The sequence below is a fragment of the Epinephelus fuscoguttatus genome, linkage group LG16, assembly GCF_011397635.1.
Source record: "Epinephelus fuscoguttatus linkage group LG16, E.fuscoguttatus.final_Chr_v1".
In the NCBI taxonomy this organism is placed as follows: Eukaryota; Metazoa; Chordata; class Actinopteri; order Perciformes; family Serranidae; genus Epinephelus; species Epinephelus fuscoguttatus.
The window spans coordinates 4,457,518-4,480,529 of NC_064767.1; the positions used below are offsets into that span (position 1 = coordinate 4,457,518).

At 43.4% G+C, this 23,012-nt stretch overlaps 1 protein-coding gene across 1 annotated transcript in view; it reads left to right on the top strand.

Moving 5' to 3' along the window:
* The window catches only part of bean1 (brain expressed, associated with NEDD4, 1), a 64,551-nt gene extending 42,771 nt beyond the window's left edge, over positions 1–21,780 (top strand). The window contains exons 3-5 of the mRNA XM_049600231.1: positions 4,485–4,688; positions 5,137–5,278; positions 18,798–21,780. Coding sequence (XP_049456188.1) covers positions 4,485–4,688; positions 5,137–5,278; positions 18,798–19,191 — 740 coding nt within the window. The 3' untranslated portion in view covers positions 19,192–21,780. The remainder of the gene's footprint in view (positions 1–4,484; positions 4,689–5,136; positions 5,279–18,797) is intronic.
* The last annotated feature ends 1,232 nt before the right edge of the window (positions 21,781–23,012 follow it).

Sequence of the window (23,012 nt, forward strand, 5' to 3'; positions counted from 1 at the left end):
TAAAAATCCATTCAACACATTCTCACTCTCTGACCTTGTCACATATCGACATTTGGTCGTTTAGATATGTCGTGCAAGTTATCCTGTCCCTAGGTGTGTCTGCTGTTGATGTCCTGGGACGCCATGTCAACTTTAGCCACGAAGTGTGTTACATGCATTGTAACACTTCAGTTTTCAGAGGAAATGTACAGTTTGCATACAGTCTCTTTCAAAATAAAAGCACTACATTGGTGTAACCCTGCAAATTGACGTCAGCAAACGCATATGGTTAAGTTTGGCCAACACACACACTAATGGGTTTAGGCAACAAAAGCATGTGGTTGGGTTGTATTTTTCAGACATTTTATTAAGAATTTTTTTTGACATTTTATCAATAATTCTTGGACATTTTATTAAGATTTTTTTTGACATTTTATTACTATTTGTGGGACATTTTATTAATATTTGTTCAGACATTTTATGAATAATATTTTGGACATGTTATTAAGAATTTTTTTTGACAGTTTATCAATAATTTCCGGACATTTTATTAAGATTTTTTTTGACATTTTATTAATATATGTCGGACATTTTATAAATAATTTTTCGCACATTTAATGAATAATATTTTAGACATTTTATCAATAATATTTCAGACAATTTATTAATATTTGTCGGACATTTAATTAATAGTATTTCAGACAATCTTTTACAATCTTACGGGAGGAGAACACCAGCCTCCTGGGTGAAAGTCAGTGGTTGTTTGACCCCTCCGGCCCACCTCACTCAGACAGCAACCAGACATGGATCATGCCAACGTGAAAGGACGGCTTTTATCGTCAGTGTCTGATGCTGGAAGTCACTGATCAGTGACTTCAGAGTTAGACTGGTTCGACCCATTTGCTTTAAGAAAATGAAATTCTTATGTTAACTGAGAGAATGGCACGTATGGCAGGTCAGTAGTGCACACTGTGGCAGAATTTTGACCTGTTGAAGGAGCTACTTTAATAGTCAGGTGGATTAACAAAGTGATAACAATGTATCCTGAATGCTTGTAGCAGTTTTCGTGGATATCTGTGCAACAGCTGTTGAAATATTCCAATAAAAACAACAAATGTGAAGCTCATGGTGGGGCTAGAAGAAAAGTCAGAGGACCATCATAGTGAAAGGATTCATCATCAGGGGATCAACATTTTGAGGTAACCCATCAAACAGCTGTGAAGATTTCTCAGTTGGTTCCAGTCTGGACCAACAGACAGACAGACAACACTGTCCCTGGAGTCACTAGGATGATGAGCAGAGCTATCAAGATTATTATGAGTTTGTCTGTTGCTTGTGTGTGTGAGTGTGTGTTAGTGTTGCAAAGGGAGCAAGGTTTATGTGAAATTAAATCTATATAATTATAGATTTCCTTCAGAGCTCTCTCTGGAGAGGACAAGAGAAAATGGAGTTTATGAGGGAGAGATGAGAAGTGAAATGAAGAGAAAATCATGTTAGCAGAGGGAGAGAGAGAGAGAGAGGAGACAAAGACGTGTGTGAGAGAAGAGGCGCTACAGAGAGAGGAGAGAGGTCTGCTGGGAATCGTTTGGGGTGAGAGAACATTTTCCTCTTCTCGGGAATCTGTGTGAAACCAAATTACTGTAGACAACAGAATTACAGACGCAGACGTTCAGGAGGGAAAGAGAGCAGAAATGAGCAATCGAGAGGAGGCCGAAATGAAAATGATATTGGGAGTGATTTGATTGTTTCGCCTGATTTATATTCAGAGCAGTGATATGACAAAAAGAGAGACAGCAGAGAACATGTCTTCCAACAGAAGGACGCAGTCTCTTTTTGGGTCCGTCAGTGGCAGTTTTGTTCCGCACTTGTTGCACCCTGTAAGTTATGTTGGTGTCATTTGTAAATATGCAGATGCTAAGCTATCAAAAGAGATACATACATACATTTCAGTAGTTTAATTGCATTACGTAAAGTTTTGCAGATTTTTTAGATTTCGTCCTTAATTGAAGTCCTGACTGTAAAATAATTTTTGCAGTATGGCCGCAATGATTAGTCGACTAATCGATTATTAAAATAATTGGTGAGTATTTTAGTAGTCAACTAATTGGTTTGAGTCATTTTTCATAGAAAAGTACTATAAAATTACCCCAAAATACTCTTACTTCTTACGTTCAAATATTGGCAGCGTTACACACTCTCCCATGATGGTGAACTAAAACCCTTTGCCGTGAATACGAAACAAACATTTGATGACATCATTTTGGGGTTTGGGAGAGACAGACCGACATTTTTCAAATTTTTAACACATTTTTTGATCAAATGATTAGTCGACTAATCGAAGAAATAATCAACAGATTAGTCAACAATGAAAACAATCGTTAGTTGCAGTCCTATTGTGCAGTGAAAGCATTGTACGTTTCAGGAAAACAAGCCGTAAATACATGATACATGAACAAATGAGGAAACAATGTAGCTTCTTGGCACTTTTCAGGTGTTACTCTAAACCTCTGTTCACACTGTAAGCTCCTGTAAGATCACTTGGACTGTGCAACTGCTCATATCTTATATCTTATATATAATGTTACACATATTTGAAGCCTGCATTAAAAGCAGCAGTTGTCCTTGATGCTAACACTTCCTCTGCCTAACTGCTTTGGGTTGCACACATCAGAAAATTGCCTGGTATCGTAAAATTAACTTTTGGCCGTGTTAATGATGCACCACCATATTAAGTATCCCATACCATGAGGTCCAAGATTGAAGCAGGCAGGTTTGTGCTCTTTATATTCATGAGAACACATTAGGCATGTGTCACATCTAGAGGGCACGAAGAAACAGCATCAGAATGCTTTGGTTACAGAGAAAGAATAAACCAACAAATCAGAGCGTCCTCCTCTCTCAGCTGTGATGTGATGAAGACAGACAGATCCAGAGTGACGGGCAGTGAGACAGATAAAGAAGTGGACAGGCAAACAGGCAGAGGATGGACGGACAGAGTAAACAGACGGATCAGACAAACAGAAATGGAGAGGAACAGGATCGTTCTGTAATCTAATGATGATGATGACTGAGAGACAGTGTATGTGTGTGTGTGTGTGTGTGTGTGTGTGTGTGTGTGTGTGTGTGTGTGTTGACTCTGGCTCTAATTATCTGTCACACACTGAAATGGAATAAGTCCTCGGGGAGAGAGAGTTGGAAAGAGGAGGAGAAGGAGAGAGAAGACGGTGGGAGAACGATGTGTGCAGGGCAAGACTGCAGTTATGTAACACGACCCCCTGCTGCACTACTGTCATAAGACCTGACAGACACACACACACACACACACACACACACACACACACACACACACACATACAGACAGATGGTTCTTTTTTTTAATTATCTTTTATTTTTATTGATTTATTTGTGGGAAAAATTCACTCTATATCCTCTGTAAATGTCAGGGTATTAATTAATTGATTAATTTAAGCAATATATCATGTGATAGTTAACAAATTATCACCTTAATTTTTCTCAAGTTTATTGAGATCATTGATGATATATACATTGTACTTTGTTTCTTATTTTAGATGGGGAATATGACAGTGTTCATCTCCCCCTCTTTATCTTAGTTATGGTTGAGGTTGGCGGAGTGATTCGAAGTAAAGTCCAGTATACACTGCTTAATTTTGACCATCTCACTGTGTGACTGTAGTTTCCACCTATGCAGGGGCGTGACTATAGACAGTGCAGGCAGGGTGGTTGCACTGGGGTCCATGAGGCAAGGGTGCCCTCTTATGTCCCAATATGTCGGGACTAAAACAGGACCTTGTGGGAAATGTCATCTACTGATGGATGAGAAACCGGTGCTCGTGATAGTGAAAGATGTAAATGTTAGTGCTGTCCTCGGCTTAGTTAGCTCAGTTGTGCTAGGTGAGCTAGACGCACGTTTCCTTCTGCGTGGTGATTTGACTGGCAGGTTTAGTTTTGTAGAAAGAAAATACTTCCTACATGAAACTGTTCCCAGCAAGGTCTTTGGATTATTTTGAGTAACCGGATCATGATTTCTGGAAAGAGACCATGGTGATGAGTTTGTCAAATGTACTTTTTGGTGCTTTAAGCACCACAAGTTGAGTGCCATGTAGTTCCATTATACTGTAGAGGAGGCAGACACCTCTACGGCCGATATCGCCAACTCTCAGCAACTCACTCCAAAACTATCTAGATTGATAAACAGAACTATATGTAAAGAAAAATATGTCATTTTAATTTTTTTCCATTAAAGAAGAACAAATATGAGACCTGCAGCAAGTGGCCAAAAAAGCAAATAATGCAGCTTCATATTTCTTCAATGATAGGTGACCAGTGTTGTCAATTTTTTCTTTAACATTTGTTGAAAATTTGACTTAAACAAAATCTCTCTATAGTGACCCATCTGTAATCTCACTGTGCCAAAAGTATTTTCCAATTTGAACATACAAGTTCACACACACTGACCTCGTCCATCTCTCTCCACCTCCCTGCAGTGAGCTCCAACCAGAGCCATGGGGAGTACCCAGACTGCCGGAGTGAGAGGGAGTCCGGAGGGGAGGCGTCTCTCCTGGTGTCTCCGCTGGTGGTGGCGGGGATCGTTATAGGCCTGGTCCTCTTCCTCTCCTGCATCACCATCATCGTCGGCAGCCTGCGCAAAGACAGTCGGCTCCGAAACCCACACCTCCGAGCAAGCTACGGTCAGTCTGCGTCTCAACTGTTGACTTTATGACTAACTCACCAACCGTGATGGAGCTGCCAGGCACCTGAGGTCATAGGTGTTGTGTAGCAGCACACTGAAGTCAACAGAGGAACCACAGATTAGCGTCATCAGAACATGACGTCACTGCTAAGATGTGGGGGCTTCAAATATCTGCTGAAATGTGTGTTTTATTTGGTCTGAAATTCACTACACACCTTCATGCACATAACATGCTTCCTAAATCTTGAGCAGGTTTCCACTGTCCCTGCAGAATGTAAATACTTCAAGATGCTGAATATTAAATAATTGTAGCTGCCATGTCTTTGTAAGCTGTCAAAATAATGAGATTACAGTTGCATCCATCACCTTGGTTGTTAAAATACAACTGGATGTCCCCAAACTCTCCATTCACACAGGTGTTTACCTTCCTGTTTCTGTCTCTGCAGGTCTGGACGGTTTTTCTTACGGAGGTTCAGTAGGAGAACTGAGATCTACCTGCTTAGAAGACTTTCCTCCTGGTTTAGACTTTGATTCATACAGAGAGACTTTGTCTCAGGTCAACAGCCTGTACCCCGACTCACCGCCACGGTAAGTTCCTTGTTCAGGTACGAAATCCTGTTTTTAAAGGTTTGACTGTTCGCCATCTTGCAAAGACGTAGGGCCCTCTTACACCTATCTTGTTGTGTCCATACTTTTGGACTTTTCATTTTGATCTGAACCCAAAAAAATTGGGAGGTGCAGCTCATGTAGGCAATGACAGCGAGACATAGCATAGTTGAATAATCCTGAGTATCTTTTTCCATGTTTATGCTGAGCATCCGCACGACTCCAATGTTTGTGAACCCCTAAAACAGAGACTGTTGAAAACCCTTCTGACCCCGTTATAGTTAACACATTCTCACTCTGACTTGTCACATCGAGATATGACGTCCAAGGTACCCTGGGTGTGTTGGTTGTTGACGTTCTGGGACAGCGTGGCAACTTCAGCCTGTTACATGCATTGTCTGTTTGCAAAATACACTTCTGTTTTCACGGGAAATGTACAGTTTGCATACAGTCTCTTTCAAAATTAAATCACTACGTCCGTAGTCCATACAGATTGTTTTTTCCTTTAATGAGAAATGCACATGGTTACGTTAAGCCAACGCACATGTGGTTGGCTTTATGGAAACAAAAAAACAGGGGTTGGCTATACAATCTTACAGGAAGCAAACACCAACCTTCACCTGGCCTCCTGGGTAAAAATCCGTTGTTGGACCCATCCACCGACACCCCCTCCCGGCCCTACTCTGACTTTTGCCCGCTTAACTTTTGTTGTCCCCCCCTGACGCCACTGAGTGACCGTCTGCATATCATGGCATAAAGGATGGCTTTTTTCATCCATGTCTGACGCTGGATATCACTGACCAAGCATTGGTATTCGATGACTTCTGTGTGAGAATGGGTTGCTATAGTTTGAAATCCAGGACTGCATTTTTGTGTGGGGGGACAGAAACGTAGACTGAAAATGATGATGCCGACACCCATGTACCACTCTAATACACCACTGTATTTGCTTTGCAAAGAGTCCCAATCATTTTCCACTGCCTTGACCACCTTAAACACTTTCAGTAACAGTTCCACCTTGTCGTCAGTCCAAGCAAAAAAAATTCTGGTGTTGCTTTTTGCCATTGCTGTTCTTCCTCCATTGTATTTTCTGCAACTGAGCAACCAACTGCAGAGTAGACCGTCTGCTTCCTGTTTACATCAGCACGCGTAGGACCAGTGTACACGTGTGGATGCCAGCGGATATCCGAGCCAAAACTTCCTCTTCAGTACCCCAGTCATTTTGCCTAATCTATACAAACCAATTTCTTTTTGTTTTAAAAAATTCAATTTCTTCTTTTTGAAAAAGCTAATGACAAAGCCAACTCGTCGTGCTGCAGTTCCCATATGATTGGTTAATACTACTAGACAACAAATGGTAACTGGGACGCTTCTATTACTAGAATCTTCTGTGTACATACGCAGAATGTGTTTAGATCAGTATGGATGTAGCCTCAAATCAAAGTCTCTGTGCTAAGCTAAGTTAGCCGGCTGTTAGTGGTGACTTCATCTTTAGTGTACAGATGAAAAAAGGTGGCATCTGGAGCCATGTCCACTTGACTTTACCCTGCAGATTTATGTTTTTACAGACAGACACTGTTGGTATCATATAACAGCTCATGTTCACGTGACACTTGAGCAAAAATATTCAAAAAATTACCTGGAATCAAAAGAAAATCTTCAGCAGGAATTTTCTCACCCACCACCAGCTGCCGTATATGAAGGAGTGAGCAGACCACTCACCAATTATGTCAAATGTCAAATCTAAACCGTAACTGACCGTTCAGCCCGTGTCCCCCGCTGCTCTCTGTGCACTCGCCTTGACCCTTCATCTCCGCTTATTCAGTTATTAAGGAGCACGGCTACCTTTGGTGCCCTTTGTGAGGGTGCAGGGATAAGTGTTTGTGCACTGTGTGTGTGAGAGAGGGAGAGAACGAGAGAAAGAAAGCGCTCGCTAAAGGCCAATGTCATGGTGTTTTTGATCTAAATGTCAGCTGGTCTAATTGGCAGCTTTAATAATTCACATACATCCCTCCCCTGCAGTGTGTATGTGTGTTTCATTCTCCTTTCTCTGCCTCAGAAACATTCCCTCGCTTTAACCCCGATGAATCGATCTGAGGTTGGATCGTATCTTATCTTTCCTATTTGTTCATTAAAAAGGAGTTCATTACTGACTGAGACAATTGTTTCTGACTTTCCGATGTCCTCGCTCACCAGCCGCCTCGACTCAAACTGAACGACTATCAGTATCAATGCAAATAAAATGAATTCCTATTTAAAAGTTTTCTTTTACCAACTTAATTTCTCAGAAATCTTTTTATGTCCGTCAGTTTTGAATAGCATGCTAGGATAGCCCCAAATTTAGCATGAAAGCCACAGATGAGTTCACACATTTCTAATTTAGGTAATCACCAGTTCTCATCAGTACTATATGTAAAGGTTGATGTTGATTCATGGTGTTTTAAGTCACATTCATCACGTTAAACTGATGCTGAAGGTGTGCTGGAGCAGGATTACACTTGGTCAGCAGCAGGCTTCATGTTTGCTGATGTGTTTGAATGATTATCGGTGCTGCAGGGTCCTTAGATGGGCCAAGAAAATGTTCCCACGCACTAAAGCAGCTCCCTGCAGATTACTACATTTATACTGTGTCTTTACTTCAGTTTAACATGAGATGGAGTAACGCTAAACACCACAGCATCGACACAAGAGGGGAGAAAGGAGAGGGGAGCTAGATAGCTACGTCAGTGTTCTGGCAGGAAACCACAGCGTTCTGGACAGCCTGTGTGAGAGCCGGACTCTCTGGCCCGGACAATGGGACAGCAGCCAATGCACATGCACGCACGCACGCACGCACACACACACACACACACACACACACACAAAAACACATCCAAATAAACACACATACATACATTAATACAAACTGCACATTTTGTTTACCATAGTGCTGACAAGTCGTTGTTTGGTACCCTGTCAACAAGCAGGTAGTTGCAGTCATGTGATGATTCTGCAGGGTGTGTGTGTGTGTGTGTGTGTGTGTGTGGGCCACAGATGGTTGAGGGAAACTCAGAGAACTCGGATCAACAGCTCACCTACCGAGAATGTGAACGTTGCGCTTCCGACATACACACACACACACTCACACACACACACTGTCTCCCAGAAGAAGTCACACTCACGGATCAGCTGCTCACCTGTGGAGACTGAAAGCTTCTGCTTCCTCTCAGGGAGAAGCTTTGGCTCACACACAAACACACACACACACACACACACACACACACACGCTCACACACACACACACTGCTTGCTTTCCGATTTGTGTTGCATGATAATCTCGGGGAGCAAGACGAGGGAAACTGTTGCACAAAGTTGATAAAGTTAGTGTGTTGACTGCTTGGGATTTTTGTCTACTGAATTCCATCGGCCATTTTGTTTTTGAGAAATTTGTGTTGAGCTTGCAACACCTGGCCAGTGGTTGACATGATGTACTTGAGTCCACTGTAGTGCCTTATATGTAACTATAGCATACATTTTATTAAGGCTCAAAGTTACATGTATTAAAGGACGTGACTGCTTCTGTGACAGGCTGTCTGCAAGGCTTCACCACAGTCTGTGCAACCCGGTCTCACTCTGAAGTCATCGAATACCAGCACTTAGTCAGCGACTTTTTGGCATCAGACATGAAAAAAGACATCCTTTCACATTTGCATGTGCCGGTCATTCAGCAGTGTCAGGAGGAAACGCAGCTGGACCACAACGAAAGTGAAGGGGGCGAAAGTCCCAGTACGGTGGGAGAGTGGGGTGGTGGATGAATCCAACAACCACCGACTTTCACCCTGGAGGACGGTGTTCGCTTCCCGTATGACTGTAAAGCCAAACCCTGTTTTTTCCTAAACCCAACCACGTGCGTTTGTTGTTGAAGGAAAAAAACTGCACATTTTGTATTTTGAAAACAGACAATGCATGTAACAGGCTGAAGTTGACACGGCGTCCCAGAACGTCAACAACCAACACACCCAGGGTACCTTGGACGTCATATGTGGACATGAAAGTCCATGACCAGTTGTCAATATGTCATGAGGTCAGAGTGTTGATCTATGGGTCAGATCCACCCTCTCATTCAAATATGGTCACTTCTGGTACCAAAAAACGGTGGCTACGGCTGAAATGTCAAATTCAAGGCTTGAAAATTACGCCGGAATTCCACTGGATGTGTGTCCGTTGCAGAACGGCTGCGCTGGTTATCCGCTGCGTGCTCCGCCGTCTGTCAACACCCACCAGCTGCGTTTACTGTGTGCAGAGCGCTGGACAGCGGGAGTCACGAGGACCCAGGAGATCTTGTGAATTCACACATAATGGCGCAATATAACAAGATGTAGTTTCTATAAACAGAACCACAAAACCAGAGGAGTAGTAGGAAGACATCTGGGTGCACCTCCATGATTAACATCTCCTCGTCCATGGTGTCAACGCAGTGAAATGATGTCTGAAAACCTCTGACCTGTTGACTTCAGGCCTGCCTCCGCCCATTATGTAGTTTTCAAGGTGTAGTGCAGGGAAATATGATCCGCCGTGAACACTGCATATTTTATTTTGAAAATTAACCGGATGTTTTATTTTGTTTCTGTACACGACTTCCTGCCCCGCACGATCTGCTCCGTGCTGAATTGCTGCGTTGTGCTCCAGCGTCTTAGAAAAATAGAAGTCCTGTGTATCTGTTGCAGAGGGCTCCGGAGCGCCGCAGCTGTGACGGAGCCGGAACGCAGCACAACCGCACACAAATTGACTAGAATTGAAAGTAATTATTACCAGGGATTTTAGGCCCGTCCGAACGCCATGTCTGTAATCTTTACAGATAACGTCAGTAAAAATGACCATGACTTTTACTTTCTGCAAAACAATCCAGAGAAAATACCTCAGGTAATATTAATCCTGTGCGAATGCGATCCTCTGTAACAAAATGTATCTAAATATTTCGTCACATCCTGTTTACAACCATATTTCCGCGTTTACAACTAGCTTTCCACATTTTTTCTGATGATGGAGGCGCTTGAAGAAGCATTTGGTGTTGTCGGCAGTCATGATAGTGGACACGTCTGAGACGTCTGGTTGTGTTAGGTAGGCCTAATGTAAATCCATATTGCTAATGGTTGTGTACACACAATCCTGATCATGGGCAATATTTCATATTGGGCTAATCATTAATTATTATTACACATAAAGGAAGCAATGTGGCGCACACATGCCGACAGGGAGGTGACGCCAGGGCGCGAACCGAGTTACCACTCCCATCTCTGGTAGAATCACAGAGATTTCTTGTCCTGTGTGAATCGGACATTTATATTACAGATCCCGATGTAATAGTTCTTATGTCTAAAACTAACCGCACATTAACCATAGCATTGTTGAAACGTGAAGTTCAACCTGTAACGTGCAAATGCAACAAATCCATGGTTTGCAGAAACATACAATACCCTCATTTACTCTGGTGATTGGGTCGACACACAGTATTTCTTGGCATAACGAGTATGAAAAGATCCTAGAAATAAATGACCTGCTCAGCAGCAGACGTGTCACAGTAATGAGCTTGTAACATGTTGCCGTGTCATACTGTATGACACCAACGGTCAGTGTCACTGACAAAGGCAAGAAGAGCATACTCAGGTCAGGATGTCTCACAGCATCTTAACACTGAGTCAGGGAGCAGTGAGAGATAAGATGAAATGATAACAGCAGACAGCAGGATGAGGACAGAGAGAGAGAGAGAGAGAGAGGGCTCAATAATCAAATCTCCAGAACAAGTGTACCATGTTATCCTGTCATCTTGTAGGATCAAAGTGATGTTATCACAGACATGTAAAGAGATGCAGCGCAGGCAGGTTTACAGTACAGTACAGTCAGAGGAGACGCATGACTCACTGTGATCTGAGGAAACCTGAGCTGCTGAATGTCATCTGAAACTTTACTTCACATGTGAAGTCTGTGGCTGTGGGCTTCATCCTGTGAGCTACTTTATGCTGAGAAATCAGATACACACACCTGTGAGTGCAGCATCTATATGGTTCTCCAGCTCCACAGGCAAGTACCTCACAGTGGTAGCAAGCAGGAACATGCCAGCTTTACACACACGTAAACACATTTCCACACACACGCACACAGAGACCATATGGTCCGTGCTGTATCTCGAGCTGTCCGGCATCCAGCTCTGTAGAGCGTCACAACCATCGCATGAAAACATGCCAGAGGTCCTCCTTTTCTCATGATCTGTGTGTATTTGACTTTTACTTCTTCCTCTATCATGACAAATATCTGTTAAAGTTAAGCCACACAAATTGTTCGTTCAGGTGGGGAAAGATTGTGGCATTGTTCAAAGACACCAACGCTGACTGTTGGTAGCAGAAGCCTGTCCTCTAGAAATTGTGTTTATATTGACTGAACTGTTTTCCTGATTACAACATGGTGACAAATGCAATTGCTGGCTGGGTTATTTTTAGAGAAGGGTTGCAGTGATGGTTTTATGAAATGAAAATTGATGATTATACAACACAGATTTGCCTATCCAACACTGAAAAAAATGCAGCCAGACAAAGGATCTTACCTTTAGTTTTATTATTATTATTATTTTATAAAAGGAAGACTTTTTACACAAACTTAAAGTTTCCCCAAAAAACCTTTTGTTTTCATTCCTTTAAAGGTTATTGTAACTGGTCAGGGTGTATTGTAGGTGTACAAATCCAACCCGGTCTCCAAGTCATCGAAATCCGGCATTTGGCATAGACAAAAAAGAGCCATTAAGTGGTTTTTGCCTTAACACATGCAGTCACATTTGCAGTCCCCGGGACATGCGAAATTGATGTTTTCACTGCACATTGTCAAAGTTCTGCAAAAATCTGCCCAGAATGTTCCCTACTCATTCTCTCACTCTGCTGCTGGACACAGATCCAACAGATCTAACAGTGGAATCTTTGTGCACAAAGTGTAGCTGCTTCACGCTCGCGCTTTCCTGCTTGCCTTTATATCGCGTGTGGGAGCCCTTCTGTGTGGAGTTTGCATGTTTCCCTGTGTCAGCGTGGGTTCTCTCCAGGCACTCTGGTCCAAAGACATGCAGATTGGGGACTAGGTTAATTGATAACTCTAAATTGTCCGTAGGCGTGAATGGTTGTCCGTCTCTATGTGTCAGCCCTGCGATAGTCTGGTGACCTGTCCAGGGTGTACCCTGCCTCTCGCCCGATGTCAGCTGGGATAGGCTCCAGCCCCCCCGCGACCCTCAAGAGGATGAAGCGGTTAGAAGATGAATGAATGAATAGGGTTGTCATGAGAACTGATACTTCGGTACCAAGTCGATGCCAATACGCAAAAAATACGTCGGTAACTGGTCTTTTTTAGGTAACGTAAGTACCATATACAACTTTGCCCTCAGTGGGATACAAACGTGGACATACGAATGTGGACCTGTGGATGCTAACAACTGCACCATGTCGACTTATCTGACAACATTTAGCACCAATATCAACAAGCACCGACAGAAAATATAGTCATCACTACGAATGAGTGATAGCCTCATCCACCATCTTCTTTTTTGCATCATGTCCTGCCCAGGCGCTACAACTCACTTCACCAAAAACACTCTTTCCAGTAGGCGAATTATCATCTCCTGTTGTGTGCTACATGTGTGAAAGAACAACTCAGATTCTCCGTCATTGTCCAGAGTTTATATGAGAAAACAGCCCAATATGGAGCTACAGAGTCGGGGGAATATTGTTTGCAGGACCATGAGAAACCCAAACGAAATTACTGGTGGTGTGGCTTCAACAGGAAACAACATGCACACTTTAGGCTTTATTTATAGATGGTGCAGGACTGAGACAAAGAAAGAAGGGAAGGAAAAGAAGAGGAGGACAGAGGAAACTTAACATTTTTTTAGTAAAGGATTTTCTTCGACAGCAGCATGAAACTGCCACAGAGCAATAACTGACTGACTTATTGATTTTGTTTTAACCGTCATTTTACATGAAGCAGAAATGCAGATGGACGGACAAACAGAAGCAGTTGTGTAACTCCCAGCATGCGTCTCAGAGGAGACAAATTATTTTCACTCAGCCACACCTAGCTATCACACACACTCACACTTGTTAGCAGAGCACACATAAACACCACACACTCATTATCTAGTGTGAGCTTTGTGCAGAGATACACAGGGGGCCACAGGGAGCCGAGGAGCTCGTGACTCCTGAGAGACCAGACACGCAGAGATTTTCACTGTGTTACAACACCTCTGACATACCCAACACACATGCTCCCTTCTCGCCAATTTTCACCTCAACATGTGTCACACTGGCATGAATGTTCAAGGTCGGATTTCCCAAAGCAAAACAAAATAATCAGGATAAATATTTTTGTACTGTAGCTATCCCTGGGGGCGTTAGGGAGTGTGTGTTAGGAGAAAACTGCTATCATAAAAAAGAGTCTCACAGAAGGAGACAGCTGTAGAAATACTGAATTTAAAAACAGGTAAAAAAGGGCTGACAGTCAGCTCGGTCACCAGAAAAAAACGTCCGCATTGTGGGTTTCTGTAAACCACCAATTCCTTATATTTGTACATTTTATACGTGTCATATCAGCATTTCTTAAGTGACATAGGATATGAGCTGGCTTTGTCATCGGGAGTTAGAGGGGATGGTGGATGGTGTGTCACCTACATGAGGCCAAGTTGCCAAGGTGGTATGATACGCACTGGTTGACTGCAGTTTGTGACAATGCCACTGGCAACTACCATTAAATAAAAAATGAGAAAGTCCATATAGGACGGGCTGAGGGGGAGATGGATTGGTCAAATAAACACTGGACCTTCACCATGCAGCCTGCTGTTCAGCTCCTGTGTGAAATTTAAGCCAACTTTTGTTGCCTAAACTTAAGGAAATCGAACTTAAAACTAAGTGTGTTACCTATGTTGTAACATTCTTTTGAAAAAGACGAGCAGAAACTGTGCAGAAGTGTATTTTAAGTGTATTTCTGGTTCTGCTTTAAACTGGTTCTCTTTATATTTATCCAACAGATCCCTCTTTGTCTCTGTCAGTAACTCATTTTCTATCTTGCCTCCCATCTCCTGTGGTGTACCCCAAGGTTCCATACTTGGGCAAGTCCTCTTCTCAATTTATTTACTTCCGTTAGGCCACATTATTCACAAACATTATACAGTATATCTTTTCACTGTTATGCCGATGACACACAGAGCTACCTCCCCTTAGAGCCAGACAAGTCAAATTTGAATGGGAGTTGAAGTTTGACAAACAAATCAATCAAGTAGTAAAATTAAGTTTCATGCAGCTGCGCACCATCTCCAAACTCAAATCAGTTCTTTGTAACTCTGACCTGGAGAAAGTCATCCATGCCTTCATTTCCTCCAGCTGTCTACAAAGTGTTAAAACGGCCTCACCCCCTCTCATATCAAAGAGCTCCTCTTCCCATGTCACACTGTGAGAGAACTGAGATTCAAGACTAAGATTTAATCTGAGATTTAAAGATTCGCGACAAGACCAAATGTACGTTTAGGACGTATCAAAATGTGCAGCAGTGTGAACTGGCCGGTCTGAGCTTGACTCAAGCCGGCTGATGATGTCAACTGCAACTGAGCTGGTCAAATGGCCAGCAGCTGGTTTTAGAACGTAAAGCACATCGCCTGTTTCTACAGCCAGTCGACTTGTAGTAAACACCTGCAGGTCAAGTCAAAGTGACCGCAGATGGTGTGTTTGCCTGCTGCAGCAGGTGCTCCATTGCCGCCGAGCTCTCTGTTTCCATTTCACGTGTGCCAGTGTCAGACAGTGGGTCGCTGCTGCTACTGCTAGCTGTATTGCTGTATGTGCTTATGCCTCCTCACACACACACACACACATTCTCATTGACTAACTAATTGGTGCTGCTACCTTATATTATTGTTGCATATTGATTATGAATACAGTCCACCTGATGCTCATTTTGTTTATGTGTTTTGCCATTTCATTACAACTACAAATGCAGCTGTAGCCAGTATCTCAAATCAGAATGGAAGTATAGAGAGTTGTTGACTAGAGATGATACACCGTCTCATCTAGTTGCCTTGGTGTGAACTAGCAGGTTTTTAGAACATTGCAGAACAGAGCATTGCAAGTAGTTTCAACTCATCTCATTGCAGATCCTTGGTCTGAACTGGGCTTAAAGGGATAGTGCACCCAAAAATGAAAATTCAGCCATTATCTACTCACCCATATGCCGAGGGAGGCTCAGGTGAAGTTTTAGAGTCCTCACATCACTTGCAGAGATCCAAGGGGAGAGGAGGTAGCAACACAACTCCACCTAATGGAGGCTGACGGCGCCCCAGATTCAAACGTCTAAAAATACATAATTGAAACCACAAAATATCTCCATACTGCTTGTTGTGGTTTCAGTTCTGTGTTTTTTGGATGTTTTAATCTGGGGCACCGTCAGCCTCCATTAGGTGGAGTTGTGTTGCTACCTCCTCTCCCCCTGGATCTCTGCAAGTGATGTGAGGACTCTAAAACTTCACCTGAGCCTCCCTCGGCATATGGGTGAGTAGATAATGGCTGGATTTTCTTTTTTTTGTGCACTATCCCTTTAAGAGCAATTTGGATCGACTCTGTGTTTAAAGTTATATATAAATGGAGTTGACTTGACTTGATTTGACTTTAAGAAAACACAAGCATGAATTAACAAACCATCCCAGAACATCCAAAACAGATGCAAGAGGGTACCGAGCACGTCATAGTTTGACATGGATGCGATGGTATTTGACAAGCTTGGATGAGAATGTGTTTGTTTGTTTGTTAAAATGTAAAAAAGTTACAACAGAAACATTCGATGCCAACATTTTTTTCTGGTGACTGGATTGTGGCAGTACAAACACTTCCTGAAAGAAGAGGAAGTAACTAAATCTCCATGTGGGTCAGTTTCGTCGCAATTAGCAGTCACCATCAGACCCCTGTGTGTCTGAATATCCCTGTTGGTTTGTTCACACTTGGTATAAAAAGAGTGCCAGTTCTCTAAACCAGGTGCTGAGGTTTTTATTTAGAAAGGTTTGTTCCATCTGTTTAGATACAAACCCAAAAAATTATTACCTAAATAAAGTAATGAAATGAGCACACACTGCTTTGTAGAGATGACTGTGAGAGGTGTTTTGATCACTGGGCATACAGACAGGGTCTCAAGTCCTATTTCAGTCTCCTTTAACAGTACTCTTCTATGTGTGTGTGTGTGTGTGTGTGTGTGTGTGTGTGTGTGCGCGCGCGAGAGAAGTGTATGATGAAGAGCAGTGGGTGCAGTGGATATTCGGTCTTTCTGACTGAGCCTTGTCCTCACATCGAGGTGAAAATAGCTCTCTTACACGCAAACACGCACATCGAACAGGAAACCACAGACACACAAACTCAAAGTCTCTAACACTGCTTTTAATGGCTGGCAAGTGGATACACACACTCACACACCCGCGGAGGGTAGAGAAGGAGATGGAGAAAGTACAAGAAGAAAGAAAGATAAAAGACAGAAAGAAGGCAGGGTAAAACGCACACACACACACCTGCAGCACTGTGGTACCAGACTGATAGAGTTAACCACTGTGCTGATTGAGTTACACTGATTTACTGCTTCCTTTGCCTCCATCATCATCTACCATTAGCTACACACACACACACACACACACACACACACACACACACCAAGATTTTCTAATTCTATTTTCTATTTTATATGTTCCATTTTTTCTCTCTCTCTTCTCTGTGGCTGGCTGGGGGAGGATGTTGGTAGAAATCTAACCTCTGGGGCTGCTGGAGGAGTTCATCAGGGAAGCGTTTTGGCACTCTGTCAAGAACAGCAAGACGGAGGCTGCATGCAGGGAGCAGCAAGAGGCTGCTGCCTTTATCAATTCTTTTTTATACACGTGATGGTGAAACATGTCGCATTTTAACATCGATTTTACCAAACAATTCCCATCAAGTATGTCAAACTTAATGTGCCGTTATCACAAGACAACCGAGCCATGAACAGTCAGTATGTTTACATGCAGAGTCAAGTAGAGCTATGGTTATAGCTTGATTGGATTGCTGTACTTGTCTCAGTATACAAGCATGGGAGGGGAATCAATGTATTGACCGAAGTATGTCTCGACTCTGCTGCGATAGGTGCCAAAACGTCCCCTTTCAGCTTGTTAGCATTGGACCTTTTTTGCAGTTGACCTATTACGTCACAGACCAAACAATCGACTAACAAGTTAGCTACCGTTAGCTAGCAGCTAACTGGTACCATGGTGGACAACTTTACAACAACTTCCAGGTCAAAGCTCTGGACCCAGACTCCCACCAGACGACCACGGGCATATGCACACGCTTCATACAGTAACCCAGTGTATCCTGTACACTGATTTCTTTCATCTGATTTCATTGTAGCGGCAGCTCATTCACTCAGCCTCTCCTTGCCTTCTCTCTCTCTGTTCATCAGACCACAAATGAAACAAAAATTAGCTGCTAGCCAACCCATGGCTCTTCCACCTCACTTCCCGCCACTGTGGACTGCTTCACCAGGAGGATAGCAGGTAGCAGCTCTGGAGATGAACCTTCAGTCAGCAGCTGTATTGGCTTTTATTCGGCCAGCGCAAACCTCCCCCAGGGCTGGGTGTCACAGCAGGCTGGTGGCCAGCGGCAGTGCTGGGTCTAACCTGTGTAATGGCAGCAACAGAAAGTTTACTGATCTGGCGGTGAATCGAGACTGTCCTCACTCACTACTAGTGCAAACCCCAGCTCCAGGGGTGGATTGGACTGGCTGGATTCAGTTTACTGCGGCCGCTGAATGTGGGTCCATCTTTGGAGCTGCTCTCCTCCCGGCAAGGTGGTCTGTAGTAGTGAGGTGAGGCAGAGAACTCTCTCTAGCTCTAGCTAATGTTAGCTACATAAATGTGAACATGAAGCCACAGCCAGTCAGCAGAAGGCTGAACTATTAGTAACATTTTCTCTATGTCTCTGAAACACCTCGGTTTTATTTGTTTATTGTCAGACTGTCTGTTTGACAAGTCCATTTTCCTTTTTCAGGTTGCTCGACAGTGTAGCAGTTGCTGCCAGTTGCCTTTCCCTAGCAGGATTCTCTGTCATTGAATCATATGTTCACCATTTGAAGGGACATGCACGCACATCTGCATTTGTAGAACAGCCAATAGGAAGGCCCTCTCTTTGAAATGACCTGCGATTGGTCAAAGTCTCCGTCACAGGCTAGATTTTTCTCAGACCACTTGAATTACAATATGCTAAAAGGTCATAATGGGATTTTGCCCAATGAAGTCAAAATAACAAATGTCACTTCCACAGTAGATGCTTGGGGGGGGGGGGGGGGGGCCAAGATCCTGCTCCGAGTTGCTGCTCTGTAATTTGCTAGCTGATGCTCTTCTAACATAAAATGGTGCCACCATCCAGGCCAGAAAGAGTAACAGAAATGTCCCATCACAGCACTGACTGTTTTCTTTTTGTTTCTATCTCTGTAGTTACGATGAGTGTGTTGGCCCAGGTGCGACACAGATCTACATCCCCACAGATGACCCACCTCCTTACTCCCTGTTGGACCCCTGTCAGAGAGGAGCAGATCAGGAGGAGCAGCCTGACTACACCAGTCTGGATCCATCTCCGTACTATGGAGAGACCTCGGCCAGCGCTGCCTGGTTCTCCCCCTCCCACTACCCGCCGGGACTCCAGGAGCACGAGCACCAACACATCGCATCCATCTCCTTCCCTCTGGAGGCGGCGCCGCCTTATGAGTCAGTGTTGGCCGAGCAGCAGGGGCAGCCCCTCCCTCTCATGCCATGTGACCTTTATAAACACCAATCAGAGCGGGGCGACGATGGCACCTCCCGGCAGCCGGGGGCGAACCAGATCTCGTAGGACGATTAATTTGTTTCTTTCACCTGCGCTGTTGGTTGTCCCTGGCTGAATTAAACAAACACTTGTGATGTGGGGCACAAAATGGCTGTTAGGAGCAGCTGTGACACCAAACCGTGAACACTCATGAGATGTACACTTCTTCCACACAGCGGCTAACACCTAATAAAGCTTCCTAGTGGACTGAAATTAATCCAGGACTCCAGCTTAACTACAGTTTCTTCTGGACAAAATCAGAACTCACTAACTGTGTAAAGTTTCTGGAAGCTTCTCTCAGACAAAGGCTTGTCGTTTCAGCGATGCTCCCTTGGACAAAGACTCTCCCACATCCTATAATAACACCATCGTCTAGTTCAGTTTTTACCACGTTTTAATCTCTTTCTTGTCATGTGTCATTTTTGAATTATGCTGTTCATCATACTGTCGACGACGGCAAGCTGAAAACTGAGTGTAAGCAGTGTCTGTGGTATTTAGAGTAGTTTAAGGTACACACAAGCACAGAGTACTCCCTCCCCCTCCCATTTCTTTTGGTATGATCCTCACCTGTCAGTCTATTTAAACTGTGTTTTAAATGAAAGTGCAATGACCACCTGTGTTGTAGGAACTCCACTGCTGATCTCCAGTCTCTGTAGTGTGTCAACGTTTAGAGCAGTGTGGTTGTTTTAGTGGTTAGAAGAAGGACTTTGTGATAAAATGGTTGTAATCATAAAATCCAAACTAATTAGGAAACTATCTGGACGGGAAGACTGAATCATCAACTCTCCAACTTTTCCAGTTATAAGGCACTAAGATGATGTTATACAAGTCATTGTCATCTGTCATCAGCAGAGAGGAGACTCATCCACTGTTGTACAAATTGTCACAACTCTTTCTATCAAGGGCTCTGGTTTTAATATGTACATTGATATACTATTGTGTAAGTGGACCCCAGCAGCAAACTGTAGCTCAGAGCCGTCCTCCTGACGAGGTCGTGTTGATGCAACAGAGAAGTTACACATTAAACTGTAGACCTGAACACACTGTTTACTGCAGAGACGGATGCTTCTGTCTTTGTCTTATTCTCTGTTTCACTATCATTAAGAAGGGATTTTATTGCACTAAAAGGTGTAGCTTTCCAGACATCTTAACACGTGGAGTACCTCTGATTAAAGAAAGAAACTGATGTCAGTGTAAACGTGGTACTCATGGCCACTTATCATTATTTAAGCCTCAACCAGATTAAGTCCACACTACAGGAGTCCAACAACCACTGACTTTTACCAGCCGGTGTTCACTTCCTGTGAGATTGTAAAGCCAAACTCACATGCATGTGTTGGTAAAACATACACATGTGCGTTTGTTGTTGAAGGGAAAAAAGTCAATTTGCAGTGTACCGTAGTGCTTTTATTTTGAAAGAGACTGTATGCAAACTGTACATTTCCTGTGAAAACAGAAGTGTATTTTGAAAACAGACAATGCATGTAACAGGCTGAAGTTGACACGGCGTCCCAGAACATCAACAACCAACACACCCAGGGTACCTTGGACGTCATATGTCGACATGGGAAGTCCATGACCAAACTTCGACGTGTGACCGACAAATTAAATAATGGGTAAATCATCCCAGAGGTATTGTAAACAAATTCACATGTACTGATGAGTCACTGATGAGACTAATGTTTCATTTCCTAATCAAAAATAGAAGAGAAGTTCTGAATTCCCTCTTCAAATGGCCAAATGTAAGAAACAGGTAGAATCCAACAGTGTTTTCCAAAACCTTTGTTCAAATACAACAAATAAATTGAATTTTAGGGGGAAAAGTGAAGCATCTCAGAAACATTTAGACTGAGCACATTTAAAAAACTGAGTACATTCAACAGGCATTTACTGTCTATACAGGGAGCAGCATGAAGGTCACATACACAAGTGCACAGTAGCGCATCACAGCTTCCGGTCCTGTCTTCATCAACAGTGAACATTTTACTCTTCCTGACCTCAGTGGAGAGGTTTCAGATTCCTAACCTTTACTACAGCTGAATCATAGTTTAGTTTAATTTTGTGCATGAGTGTGTAAAAGGGTGACAAGTTGAATAAAAGTTTAATCCAGGCAGCATTATGAGTGGAAAAAAGTCCCCAAGAGCTGAGTACCTCCACTGTGGCCAGACACCCTGATCCATCACCTCCCAGCTCTCTGTTTGTTACATCATTTAACATATTCTGACAAAGACAGAAGCTACAGAGCAGTGTTTGAGTATGAGCTGCGTGTTGGTCATCCTGCCGACCTGTACACAACAAATCACAATTTACCACTGAAGCAGGAAGTCATCCGAGTTGTGCGTGTGTGTTAAAGACGTGCCTGACAGGCCTCCGACTGTTAGCTTGAACACTGTAGCCATAATATGATAATCTCAATGCAACTAACTCTGTGCTTTGCACTGTCGTGTGTTTGGTTATGTCACGAAGTATCAGTTGCTGCTGTGATATGAAGATCTTCTCATTACTGAATCCCTGTTAAATGAGCTGTGATGACAGATTTTACTGAGGGAAACATGTCGACTGTTCCTGTTGTTCCAGTGATCAGCTTTGTGTTGGGTTCAGGTCTGCAGCTACAGGCGAGTTAAAGAATAACTTCGGTATTTTTCAACCTGGGCCCTATTTCCCCATGTGTATGTGTGCGTATGATTCATAGGTACAACTCATTTTAAAATTGGTTCAGTATTGAGGGAGGCGGATGCAGCCGGCAGCCGCGAGGTAGATATGGGGGCAAATGCGTCCCGTATAAGTTTGTGCATTAAAAGTGCTTTTTTTTGCCACTGACCGGTTCAGATCGCCAGTGAAATCTCTGTAAATAGCATACTAAGCGTTTCCCTGACCCTTCACCTCCTCTGGGCTGTGTGAGAGACGTCATCTCGCGAGAGCTTTGCTTGTTGCTGGAAGAAAACACAGGAGCCATGCTGAGCGCCGCTCAGAGTGGCGCTGGTTGTCCGGGAGTACAGCTGAGAGTTTTACTGCATAAATTGAAAACAATGGTTCGTGTTTGTGCTTATCCGAATTGCAAGAACAGGATGTCGCGCAACACCCCGTACAGCTTTCATAGGCTGCCTTTGTTGGAGGGCGAGATGCTGAAGTTGTGGCTAGTTGTGCTACAAATGGATGCTAACACTCCTGTCCAGACACTGCGCCTTGCAGACCATCGGGTCTGCAGTGCTCACTTCTCCCAAGATGACTACTGCCAGCCGAAGAAGAGAAGACATCCAATCCCGAAACACCTCTTCCTCAAGAAAACCGCTGTCCCACGAGTAGAGAGAGCTACAGACACAGTGAAGCAAAGCTCTCACGAGATGACGTCACACAGCCCAGAGGTAAGGGAATCACTGACTATGCTATTTACAGAGATAGCACTGGGATCTGAACTGGTCAGTGGTGAAAAAAAGCACTTTTAATGCGCAAACTTATAGGGGACGCATTTGCCCCCGTTACCGTTTTAGCTCGTTTCGCGGCTGCCGGCTGCATCCGCCTCCCTCAATACTGAACCAATTTTAAAACGAGTTGTACCTATGAATCATACGCACACATACACATGGGGAAATAGGGCCCAGGTTGAAAAATACCGAAGTTATCCTTTAACTGCACATGACATAGTTTAGTGTCCCTGCATTAGACATGCAGAGTCATAAGTTAGTCAGTGTTTACGTGCACAAAATACTTAAGTGTTTGTCGTTATGCTGAAAAAAAACAATATTTCTAGTAAGTTGTTTACATGGCTAATGACAATGAATATTCCACTAATATTCCTGTTCACATGCAGCCATGAATACTCTGATTCACATGTCCGTACATGTCAT